At 34.1% G+C, this 13,380-nt stretch overlaps 1 protein-coding gene across 1 annotated transcript; it reads right to left on the bottom strand.

The window, feature by feature from the left end:
- Positions 1 to 3,420: 3,420 nt before the first annotated feature.
- On the bottom strand, positions 3,421 to 6,630 carry LOC118044231 (root phototropism protein 2). The gene is made up of 5 exons (XM_035052452.2): positions 5,757 to 6,630; positions 5,574 to 5,643; positions 5,054 to 5,431; positions 4,216 to 4,941; positions 3,421 to 4,094 (listed from the first exon to the last, which is right to left on the bottom strand). The coding sequence occupies exons 1-5, from the start codon at positions 5,810 to 5,812 to the stop codon at positions 3,597 to 3,599; spliced, it is 1,728 nt and encodes a 575-aa protein (XP_034908343.1). The 5' UTR covers positions 5,813 to 6,630; the 3' UTR covers positions 3,421 to 3,596.
- Positions 6,631 to 13,380: the final 6,750 nt, after the last annotated feature.

Raw genomic sequence — 13,380 nt, forward strand, 5'->3', positions numbered from 1 at the left:
CGGACATGGCAGCTGGTCATGGAAAGTTATTTTGGAGGAGGAGGAGGAGTGGGGACTCGGAAACCATTACTTTATGATCACGTAATGTCCACATCAATTTAGTTTTAAAACTTGAATAGAATAATTACAAGTCGAAAAAGTTGTTGATCTAATTTTATTTTAAAAGAAATTAAAATAATATATTTTTAATATATATTAATGATTAGATTAATTTAAATTACCAGATTAATTCAAAGTTTTAACCGGATTAGTTATATTTTTATTTTTTTTAATTCAGATAAATTCAAGCCAATTAAATCTACGCATGAGTCAGTCCATGTCTTAAAAATAATGTCCATAAGGAATATTTTAAAAAATTGATTTGTCAATGATCCTAGGTGGGTAGGTGTACATGAGAGCAGACATAATTCCTGGGATCACCTAGATGTGATTGAGATTATAATTAAGGTGATGTTTATTTTTATATTTTAAAAATATTTTTTTAAAAAATAATTATTTTATTTTAATTTAATATTATTTTTTATTTTTAGATTATTTTAATACACGAATATGAAAAATAATTTTTTAAAAAATAAAAATATTATTTTAATATATTTTTAAATAATTATAATCGCGGTCATCAAGCTGATTTTGACTTGTAAATTAAGTTCATAACATTCACTGCTCAAATCTCTTTCATATTCTTGTATTTATGGGAGCACAAAATTCTAATTGCATGCTCATTGAATTGCAAATTAATTAAAGCAGCATGAACATTGCAGGTTTTTCTTTTAAAAAAAAATGAAAATAAAAAAAATGGTGTCCACATGATAGGATATTTTCCATTTGTTTACGATCGCTGTGTGTGGTTACTGTATTATAAAAGCAGCATGGGAGGGCCCCATTCCTTTAATCTTTCCCTTTCTTTAATCCTAAATCGTCCTCGTTGCGAGAATCTTGTTAATTTATTTATTTTTTTTTTTTTGGGTAACCCGGGTGTCCGGGCCAGCTTACGCGCACCACGACTATTTCCCGGGCCCACTGAACATCCTGCAAGCCCAGTAGGCAGGTAAAGCACCGCGGGGGTGACAGGCTGGTACTCTTGAGGATCGAACCCAGGACGTTCGCAAAGACAAGCTTTGCTGTTGACCAATGGGCTAGACCCTCAAGTGTTAATTTATTATAGTTCGAGATTGTGGCCCAAAACCAGGTAGCCTTGGACCTTTAATTATAGGGATTAATTTAAAATATAATAATTATCAGAGATAATTTTAAAAAATATAGTTTAATTAATCATATTTGAAATTCTTTTTTTCTTTTCTTTTTAGTTTCGTTTCCCTGTAGAAAATGAAAATGGGAATCACATTTATACGAGGTGTGGATGAATTGCTCTATGACTCTAGGCTCCCTAGCTAGGTAGGTTGACAATAGCTTATCAGCTAATTAATTTCATTTAATTGAATAAAGAAAAGTGCTCCGTTTCATTGGAAGGAATCTATTCAAAAGGTCATCTCTTCCCAACCTGTCTCGGCTCGCCACCCTTCCATGCGAGTCAACCTCAAGCATTCATTTTTCTCATCAATAACAAGACGCAGCAACCAACCCATCTTTTCATAACGAAAAACAATTATTTTTTTATCATTATTTCATTTTTTAAAAGATAAATATACACGCTCTACAGTCTTCCTTCTCTTTATCTTTCGTGTACATCAATTCCACACATATATATGTCGCAGCATGATCAGGTATTATCAAGGTGACAGACGATTGCCACAGGAGTATTTTTTTTCATATTTCTATAGTTTCCTCGTGTATTTAGGAATCAATGAACAGTGCTTTCAGGGAATAACACAGACAGGAAAGGACAAACAAAACAGCGGAGAGATTAAAAAGTTAAGGTTTCCTCTCCTCTCCCCTGCATTACCTGGTAGTATATACTGGGTTAACAGGATTACTAAATGTCCAAAACCATCAAACAAAATTGATCTAAATAGTTTCTTTTAAACACTCAATTCAAATGTTATGACTTATGAACTCCAAAACTGCAATGCTTTTTTGTTTTTCAGCGTGATTTAGGGTCCATTTGGCCCAGCTGCGGTGCAATTTATCCATGCTCCCAAGCCGGGAGCATAGTCCCTGTTTTTTGTTTGGAAACATGAGTTGCACCGCAGCTGTGCCAAAGTTGTGATTCAAGTCATGACATTGTTATCAGATCCATCAGGTAAAAGGGGATTCAGGTTCTCCATCAAATCTTCCATTTTGGCTCAGGGCTTCAGCGTATCTGTCCATCTAGTAGCTGCCCACTGTGACCTTAAAAATCCTGTGAAATCTGTCCATTTTCAGACTTTAGCTATGGGACCAGAAAGTGGTCATGTTGAAGAAAAAGTTAAGCCTGAATCTTTGGTGGTCAATTAAAAGCCCAAACCGGGATTGATTCCACTGTAAAAAACCAGCAGCATCTACCATTTACACTTCATCATCAAGTTTCTCCTCTGTAGACACACACACACACACACACTCATATATATATATATATATAACTAAATTATCTATTTGCTCCAGTTTAAGCATCAATTGTGTTGAAAAACGAAGGGTGCAAATACAATTTCCTTTGGGCAGTAAACAAGAACTAAAGGACTAAAATGGGGGAAGTGAAAGATGCAGGTCTAGAGCATCATCATAGTCTACAGCCTGTTTGCTTCGTGAAAGTCCAAAACCATTTGCCTAGCATCTTAAAATCCAAGCCAGCAAGATGAAAAAATCACAACCCAGTTCATGAAGTAGAAAACACCAGCATGCTTGGAATTCAAATGAAACGAAATCCTTTAGACTATTAAGAATTAAATTTTAAATAGAATTTAATCTTTCAAAATACTACAAATATAAATCAAAAGTTAACCTCTCTATCTACAATTTCAAAGTAAAAAAAATTTAATGTTTAAACTAATTTTCTCAAAATACTCATTTAGCTGTTTTTTTTAAAAAAAAACATATGAAAAAATAAGATGAATATAATAAGAGTAATATAGAAAATAAAATGAATTAAATTTTATGTGAATTCAACTTATTTATTAACTGAATTCAAATTAAATACTATAATTAAATTTAATTATAGTAAATAATTGATTCTAAACAATTAATGTAAAATATATAAATATGGATTGATTAAATTGAAAACACGGTAAAATTAATAATTGAAAATAAACACATGATTAATTAATAAACTATAGAAATAAATAGACTGTTTTTCAATATTTTTCATATTAAAATTATATAAAAAAAACATTTAAAATGACATAATTTAATTAAAACACAGGTTGAAAAGCATTTTGAAATTTGAATGATTAAACATAATTAAAAAAAAAACCCGATTAATTGAAAATTTCATAAAACATTTCTCCATTAACCAATTATTTCCCTTCTTAAGTATTTTACTTCACATTGAGATTACACAGATATTCACTATTAGAACTTATAATCCAAATCAAGTAAGAAACTAAAGGAATTAAACAAAATAATACCATCACAATATTCGAGTGGATCACCAGCCCAGCTCCATCTACGCAAATTTATCACACAAATTCAATGGAAGGTAATTAACTAGCTAGTTTTAACTTCTAAGAAATGGAGAACCTTCTCCTCCTGGGCTTGGTAATATCCACAGCAATATTGTCATCGATATGAGTTGTATCCTTAGATCCATGCTTGAAAGGATTCAACTTCCCCAAGGTCTTCGACATGGATGAGAAGAAGGTATGTTTTCGAGGCCCAGAAGTAGCAGCAGCAGCAGCAGCAGAAATACTTTTAGCTGAACTCCCTTTATTCTTCTGCATGTCTGAGATGTATAGCTTCATCTTCGTAAGCTCTGATCGCAAGGCCTCATTCTCTCTGACAAGTGAAACATCAGATTGCAATTGACTCGTTGCAGGAGCATCAGGCTGATCATCTGCACCACTCCTTAGTTTAAGCTGATCGTAGTAAAGGGTATGCAAAACAACCTGTACTGGTAATCTTTTGTTTTGTGAAGCATGGAGTCGAGCTTCATAGGAGAGTTTCAATGGATCCATGACACTGCAAACCTTCTCTCGTTCTATCTCATCGAGATTCGGATGAGCCTGCAATCAGCGCTCAAAACCATTACTTCTATGCCTATTCTCAAATGAACAAACACTGAAAAAAAAAAAATAAAGAAGCTTGAATTGATAAGCATAGCTAATAAAAGTAAACTGATTATACCTTCAGATAGATGTCGATGGCACGATAGAGATCATCGTTAACCTTTCTGGCTCCTTTCCACACAAGAGTTGCAATCCCATTGAATTTGGAAATGGTGAGTTCAGGATAGGTTGCGATCTCACCAAGGTACGAGTCCACAGTTTTTGCGACTCTGTGCATTGCTGCAGAACATGTTTCCTTGAAATCACCACCACTAAAGACAGCCATATTCTTCTCCTTCTCCATGAATCCTGATATGATCCGCCTGATGCTATCCAGATCGTAAAGTTTCTCACCATTATAAGTGAAAGACATGACGAGTAGATCATCAACCGTGACATGCTCTAATATCACAGAGATTCGCTTCTCGAGCTCATTCTTGCAAGAATTTGAGGCCTTGACAAAGATGGCAGTACGGAGAAGGCAGCAGAGGAAGTTGATAGGCAAGGCAGCTTTCTCCGAGGGCAAGAGAGAGACTATTGATTGCAGAAGCTCGCGTTCGCGGGCATACATACCAGAATCATCAGAAATGGAGGACTCGGTGCACCTGCCGGAGTGATCTCGAACAAGATCTCGAAGATTTCTTTCTGTGTATGTTATTAAAGCACTTGCTAAGGCTAGTGCTTTCGCGCCGCGTTTCCTCATTCCAGACAGGATTCTGCCAATGAATTCTATGTCTAAAATTGATAACTCCTCAGTCCACCAATTTGGTGGTGCTCTGCTTGGAAAGTTTGCCTCATTACAAGCCTGACAATCATCAAACTAACATCAATCAACCAAAATTGTAGTGAAAATTAACCAGATAACCCGATGATATATGTTACACAAGCTACTAATTTATGTGAATATAGCAAAGTACCTTAAGGCTGATGGCATCGACACATCTTTGGACAATTTTGACGTCCTCAGCCAGAGGAAGGAGATCTTCGCAGGATTTTAACACAGTGATGGCGCCGGAAAGGCTAGACAGGGCTACTTGAGCAAAGAAATCTTCAGTCCGACCAGCGAGATTGTTATCACAATACATATCAGTCATTTGAAGATACTCAGCAGCACAACGAAGGGCTGCTACGTTTTGAACCGTGATCTCAAAGTTAACACCATAGCAGAATTTAGCTGCTTTTACGAAGATCTCAGGCCCTCCAGGTATGCCAGACAGATCGATCCTAGGTAGGTCTGGTTCTTTTGATTCAAAAATTAGTTTTCGTATGTAGTTGCTCTTTGCCAGTAGCATGAACTGCCACAAAGTAATCAAAGCATAATAACATATTAATTAAGCATTAGAAAAGCCATTCCTTGTTTTCATTCTTTAATTCTTGCACTTGATCTACAAATTAATACAAGATTGGCAAAAGATCAGTAACACAACATTTCCATACCTTATGAAGAGAAAAGCTGGCTTCACACACTACAACCACAACATCTGTAGGAATATCTTTAGAAAAGACCCTGCAGAAAATTTAGAAAGGACTGACAATAATAAGCAAGAGCTAATGTTCGACTTAGCATGTATAATTAACTACAAACAAGAATATATGTATGAATAATATTGGTGTTCGTACCATTTGCCAGTTCTCTCCATGGCAAGAGAGAGCCTACTTCTGACAGGAGAAGCCATGTTTCTGCCTTGTCCTAACTTGGCTTTTAGAAGAAAGAGATCTTCAGATAAGTAGAGTATCTATGTTGGGTTATATAGGAATCTTTGTCTGGATAAGTTGCTTTTTCTTAATCTAGTACTTATCTACTGTAATTTCACTGTTTTTTCTAAAGATAGTCTTGCAAATGTATTGATTGTTACCCTATTAATCTACCCTAGTTGGCTTCACGACAGATAGGCATCAACATGTGTCAATTCTATTCGGCTGCAATCACAATCTCAGAAATTTCAAACGTCTATGATGACCCTTTTATGTATTTCCAATCCACCGTTTTTATTTTTAATGACTAAATTCCATGAATTACTCTTTTGATCCTGAAAGAGACGAGAAGAGAGAGAGAAAAGAAAGGTAAATGAGAATGGGGACAGAGTAGGTTATGCATTGCACAAAAAGAACAAGAACTGGTCGAAATCGGGCTATCACAAACACGACTCTTAATTCTATTTTGTTGGCCTGCTGTGATCGGATTTCATCTTATATTTAGCTGTATGCTGCTAATCCATAAATATATATATATATATATATATATATATATATATATATATATATGCAATGTTATTCACCTTATCTCTCATGAAACAAAAGCATATTCTCACCATCACCTAGAGTCTCTAGTTTCTACTGGACCGGCTACATCGTTAGCTAATCAAATTGACATGATGACAAGAATATGACAAGAAACAATACAGGAAAGTAGTCATGGCCAATCTGCTAGATCAAACATACGAATCCAAATAATGAAGAAAGAGTAGCGTAAACATATATTATTGGACGTAGGTCTCGAGAGATGTCTCTGCCACTCAAACAAGTGGTGAAGACTTCTCCAGCAACCTTTGTCATAAAGTTTTGGCCAATGATCCACCACGTCATACGAGGCATTCCCTTCCCGTCCTTCGCCTCGCTATGATGATAGGCCACCACACCCAACCCCTCTAGGCTCGAACTTTGACTGACATGCCTGCTGTTGCTTGCTTGCTTGCTTGGCTGGATAAGAGAAGGTGGGCTTCCACTGGAATCAGATCTCCATCCAATACCGTATCTACTCGTGGCATCTACTGCCACGTTGTCCCCTGTCATTGAAGAAACAGATATCCATGAATTTTCTTACAATATCAAATGAGTTAAGCCCAGATGAATAATGAAAAAACACTACTGCTTGTAGCAGAACACATTGTTCCTTTTGAGATTATGTGTATTGATGGGCCAATGCCCATTGGTGTCTCTCTCTATTCATGCCCATCAACTGTGACCGTACCATGAATGGTTGCAGTTCGTACTCATCTACATACCACAATTATACATCTAGGATTATCTTATGTTTCTGCAAATATATGTGTCTGTACAAAATCCTAAGAAAAATACTTAATATTAGTGGCATAAATTGTATGTTTTGTAGCTATTATGTTTCGATAAATGAAAAGGAATGCTATTTATTACCAATATTTCCTCCGAATTAGTTTCTAAATTGGTATCAATTGTTCTAATCCAATTTTTAACCTCTTGATTTTTTTGTTGTTTTTGTTCTATTTTCAGGGTCATTACTAAAAAGTTTTTATTTTTTTTAACCCAGTCAATTTTTAATATATTATTTTCAAAATCATTTGTTTTTTTTCATTGAGTTGGCATTGATTTTGCTGTTTTAAAAAAAAAAAAAAAAAAATATATTTGAACAAAGATGTCAAAATAAAAAAGAAGAAAATAAAGGACTAAAATGAATTGATATTGCTTGTTGGACCAAACAATTAGAAAATTGATAAAAAAAAAATAAAATTAATGCGGGGCCAAACTCCAAAGTCTATTGAAGGAACTCCGTAAGAAGCACGTTGTGATGGCTACTACTGGTCCCGAATTTCAGCCCTTCGGACATGCTCTTCCAAGCTAAATAAGATTGTGGACTCAATTTCAGATGCAGTAGCTTTCATGCTTGGTGAACGATGTTACTGCTACACCTTCAATTTCATATGGGTTCTTGGTTTCACTGCACGTCCAATCCAAGTTAATTAGGGCTGGAATATAGTTTTGCAGTCGTCAAGCTGCATTCAGCTATCCTAATTTATTGTTTCTGCATTTATGGCATTCCCCGTCCACCAACCTACCTTTCATCGCATCATAATAGCATGCGAATTAGCAAACATTCTTGCGCGCCGCCCCTCCTGACATGAAATAATCGACACCAATCAATTTGGTATTTCGTTTCCCGACCCACGCTAGTAATCAAGTCATACATTTTGATTATTTATTTTAGTACCCAAAAGATAGGAATAGTTGAGATAAAAAAAGACTTCTGGATTTAGAATGACAAAAATCACTCTAAAACATATTTATTTTTATATTTTCATCTCAATCTTTAATTTTAACTAAATATGTTTCTATCACGTTTATATTTATCTGCTCTTTCTTGAAATGCTAACCAAACACAATACAAGAGAACATCCAAATCATAGCTTCTCACTAGGCATGCAGATCATATAACTATGGGAATGCATCGTTAAAAAAATAAATGAAAACCTGGACAACTAAAAATAAGACCTCAGAAGAACAAAATGTCTGAAATTTATTCAACAAGATGATACAGTCGCACATGTACAATTGTTACTAACATTATGGATATCAGAAAGTTAAAAACTAAAGCTTACACTAAAAACCTGGAAATATATTAATCACCGATCGATCAGTAAAGCGTACATTATTTCATCAAGTGGAGAATCTCCAAGAAAGCTTAGAGCTTTGTTGAATGGAATGGATTCCCCGGATTTAGACGTTCTCAAGGAATTGGACTTCGATATTCCACTTGATTCACCTTCTGATGAAGGTTCCATTGTTCTGATGTTATTGTTTAGCTCCTTGATCAAACCAACAGTTCGAGTCAAGTTGTCTGGGATCTTCGATTCCTGGTTTTGGTTTATTTCATTGATTAGTGGCCTGTTTTGATGCAGAATGTCCTAAACTTGCACAAAACTCTTCTGGAATGTTTGCAAAATCTTGCTATCTACTTGGTTTCCATTGCTTAAGCCTGAAGATAAATCACCTTCCATTTCAGTCGATCAAAACCTCTAGTCTTTTTCCTGCATCAAAAAAGTAAGAAGTTCTCTACATTGTAGTTATTTTATCTTATCTCTTCGTGGACTTAGTTTTATACGGTAGCTTTCATGCTTGGAAAACCGACATGAATGATGTTACACTTGCACCTGCGTTTCCATTCGACTGCAAGAAGGTGGGGCCTTGCACTTCCGATCAAAGTTAATTAGGGCTGGGCCATGAAGATTCGCAAGCCCATCTTCTCGCTTGCCAGTCTCACTGCACAAGGCACCAAGTTAAAAAACTCCGGTGATATACCGGAACTTCAATTATAATATTACTGTTACCATAAAAAATATATTAGCGAGAAAAATCTAATAACATCAAAAACATTATCAACAGTGATCCAAGTGAGACACACTTGACATTTAAAGGTGACGGATGATTCAATAACCTTTGACAACAAGTATGACCTACTAAAATTATTATTTTTTAGTGTTGTGAGATTCATTTCCTCTAATTTTTTTTATAGTATTAGTGATGCTTTCAAAATCTTTTTTCTTTATTTCTCATCTCTTGTGTGTGTGTATATAAACTGTGTAATTTCGCATTGCCCAAGCCCACAAGGGGCTTGTTATGGATCCATTAATTGGTCTGTGATCATTATCAGGGCCAAAACACGTTCTTGAAGGTTTGTGCTGAAAATAAATATTTTTCTAAATATATTAAAAAATATCCATAAATCTTGGCCATAACAAATATAATCATTAAAACAAACATGAAATCGACATCTATGGGACATTTATCACAAACTAGGTGCTCTCTACGATGTCGACGAAGAAATCAGAGAATACTTGAAGAACATCCCGTCATAGCTTCTCAGTTACGGCTAGATCACAAGAACATCGAACGAAGTCGGTTCTTGCAATGATCTGGTTAAGACTCGGAAAGCCACAACCCAATATGCTTTCGTCGTCTTTAGATTTTTTCTGAGGCACGAGGCATTTTGACTAGTAGAAAGATCGGGAGGCCTATCGGCTAGTGTTCGAATGTTGTCCCTACTTGGGATTCTTTAGAGATGCAGTCAACTATTTTGGAACAAATATCTACAGTGTTGCATAAAATCGTAAGAGGATGATTCATGCGAAAAAATTGGATTATTGTACATTAGTATATATATTCCGATTGAAATGTAAGCATTCATCACCAGCACGTGTTCAGGTCAAAAAAATTTGACATTTTAAACTATAGAGGTCAGGATATAATTTATATTATTTTTTAATACATTTCTCTAAATAAAAGTCATTTGAACTTGAAATTTATACATGCTCATATTATTTTGTGCTTAATTTTTATCAAATTAATAAAAATAATAAGATTCGAACTCGTGAACTGCTTGATTATCAAAACTATAGTACTATATCAAATAACTATTTCAACCTAACAATTTAAAATGTCAAGTTCAAGGATATGATTTATATTATCATTTAATACTCACAATAAACAGAAAAAAAAACATGTTTTCGATAAACACAATAAAAACTTTAAATAAATTTTTGTTTGAGGTAGTCTTTAAAATGATTTTATGTAATTAATTTTTTAAAATAAAAAAGGCATAGAGAGATATATTTTTATTATCTTTAATTTTTTTTTTCTCGAAACAATATCTAAACGCCGCATTTAGAACTCTAGATAAACAGAATACATCAAGTATACAGTACAGCATAGGCATGATTCCTACCATCCCTACGTTCTTCGGCTCCTCAGAGAAAAAGGGCCTATATCATTGAGCCTATACAAGTTAATTATACTCAACGTTTAGCGTGATATAAGACATTTCCTGCGAAGTGCTAACAAGGTATCATCATCAGATCCCAGTTAATAGTTAGGCCATAATTAAGAAAATATAATAATTAATATTATCAGGGTATCTCACAGTAGAGTTTTCTCTTGACAGATTGTTAGTTCTGGAACCATGAGTTTGCTGCTAGCTAACGATGATGTTCTCTGTAGATGGAAGCTGTATGATGACCAACATCTATTCGGTTAGCACTCACTGCACTCTCCAGAAACATTAAATTGGTGGTGTAGATGCATCTTCAAGGACTGCTGTAATTACCCCATTTTCTGACCATTGTTGATTCTAGGAGTTGGGGTTTGGGTTTGATGTCTGTATCAAGTGCTAATATATAATCTTGGCTTTGGATTTGTTATTCTTTTTTATTTATTTATTTATGTGGATGTCTGGGCAGCTTGCGCGTATCACGACTAATTTCACGGTTCACTGAACATCATGCAAACTCAGTGAGCATGTAAAGCACCGCGGGAATGACAAGTATGTACGGTGAGATTTAAACCTAGGATGGAGAGGAAGACAACTCAAGTGCTGTCTTTGTTATTCTTTGAATTGCCTTGTTGCAGCTAATAATATTTGGTTATTTTGCTGAGTTAAGTTTACGCAATAATATCATCCAAAGCCATCAAATAATCTATTGACTGTCACCAAGTTGCTATGGCCTGTCACTTCCTGACATTGATGATTACGTGTCCAGAACATGATCAGTAGGCTTATATAATTTAGTTTTTGAAAATAAATTGATGATCAGTAGGCTTATCTAGGAGAAATTGATGATTCTCTTCTATAATTTAGTTTTTGAAAATAGTCGCTCACCCTTAGTCGCGTGCATATATGAGCGTATCCATTATATATATAAAACAACCATCAAGCCTCTGTCCTATGCAAGTTAGGGTTTGTCCAAATCCTTTTCAATATTGAGAGATATTTAATTCTTAATTATCATTTACAACCATTTTAATTAATTAGGTTTGTTAAACAACCTTCACATGAAACTAAAAATTTAAGTTGTTAAACAAATTTCAATAATAATTTTTATATTATTCTTTAATATATTATTTCAAGTGAAACAATTTTGGATTTATAACTTGTATGGCGACCTCATATTATATTATATATTATTTATTTTAATTAGATTGAAGGGTTAGATTCGAACTCATATCTATTTGGTTATCAGAACTTTAATACTATATTAAAAAATCATTTTACCCTTAAAAAATAAACTATTATGTGAGGTTTCTAAATAATATTTATATTATTATTTGAGTTATTTGTATTCGAAACATACACAAATTTAATATTATTTTAAGCTTAATTTTTATAATTTAAGCAAATAAAATAAGATAATAAGATTAAATTATTAATTAAGATTTCAAAAATGATTTTATATTATTAGTTGATGCATATCCACGTATGAAAACTAATGATGCCATTGGTTTCATGTCAACTATGAAATGATAATTCGTGTCTTTATCTGCACACGATAGCCTTCCAATAAGTATTGTTTTGCTGAAATCACATAATAAGTTTTGTTATTTTAAAAAGCATTTCTTGGAGAGAAATATGTTATTTTATGTTTATAAACAACTAAGATCTTTGTTTCTTTGTTGATATGAGATTGGTGACATCTTTATAAATGATTATATGTGTCCATATACTTGTTTATTAATTAAAACTTCTAAACCCAAAACATTAAATTATTAATTAAGATTTCAAAAATGATTTATATTATTGGCTGATGCGAAACAAAATGGTTAAAATTTGGTCAACACAAGCTAATTACGATGCTTTACAAAACTGTTCCAGTCAATGGCTTGCATCTCAAGTTTTTTCAGTTTTGAACCCGCACCTTTTTTTTTTTATATTCATAATCATCGATAGATTTTCAACCCACACCTAATATTTGCCACTTGGCGTTCACCTGGCATGGTATTGCTACCCCAGCAACTGACGTGACGAGGTATTAATTCCAGATTTTATATAAAGCTGGGGGGCATCATTTAATAGAAAGGGATTGTTTAAGCATTCATTCTCTTTGATCTTCATATATATATATAACTCTAACCTAGCTAGCTAGTTTCGTTGTCATCTCGATGTTAATTAGCGCTATAAATACAGGGAATATTCAGACTTTTGTTCCTCTTAATAATGTGATGAAGCTGTGCACATGGTCACCAGGATTGTCCTGTGTGGCTAGCTAGAGGGAGGTTGGGTGGTATAGGTCACAGATCATGAATTCAAGAGATGGATCGATCTGGCTCATGATCTCACCGTTAACTGGGGATGGTGAGATGTCTAGGAAGAACATGACCTGCATACATGCATCCATCCATCCGCAGGATCATTAAATAAAGTTAGTTGCAGAACTGCTCAACAATTATTATAATGGGCTTGGAAGTCTCCTTGTAATTTGAGACGTTGAAGAGTATCACACTTCAATTTGTTTGCCCCATTAATTGATTTTTTAATTATTCATTGAACTTGATTTTGCTGGCCTAAGAATATAAGACATACATACATACCACCTCTTCATGTATATACAATCCTAGGATTGCAGGTGATCAAGGGTTTACTTCACGGTTCGGTACAGTGGTATTGAAAATGGCTGGTAGTATAATTATGGTTATTTTTTTTAAAATATTTTTTATATTAAAA

Source organism: Populus alba, chromosome 19 (assembly GCF_005239225.2).
Source record: "Populus alba chromosome 19, ASM523922v2, whole genome shotgun sequence".
NCBI lineage: Eukaryota > Viridiplantae > Streptophyta > Magnoliopsida > Malpighiales > Salicaceae > Populus > Populus alba.

Excerpts from the sequence above, each read along its gene's own strand:
- LOC118044231 (XM_035052452.2), bottom strand. The coding sequence starts at position 5,812 with ATGGCTTCTCCTGTCAGAAGTAGGCTCTCTCTTGCCATGGAGAGAACT. Across the intron at positions 5,432-5,573 it reads CCAGCTTTTCTCTTCATAAG|TTCATGCTACTGGCAAAGAG; the intron begins GTATGGAAATGT and ends ACTTTGTGGCAG. Across the intron at positions 4,942-5,053 it reads TCGATGCCATCAGCCTTAAG|GCTTGTAATGAGGCAAACTT; the intron begins GTACTTTGCTAT and ends GATGATTGTCAG.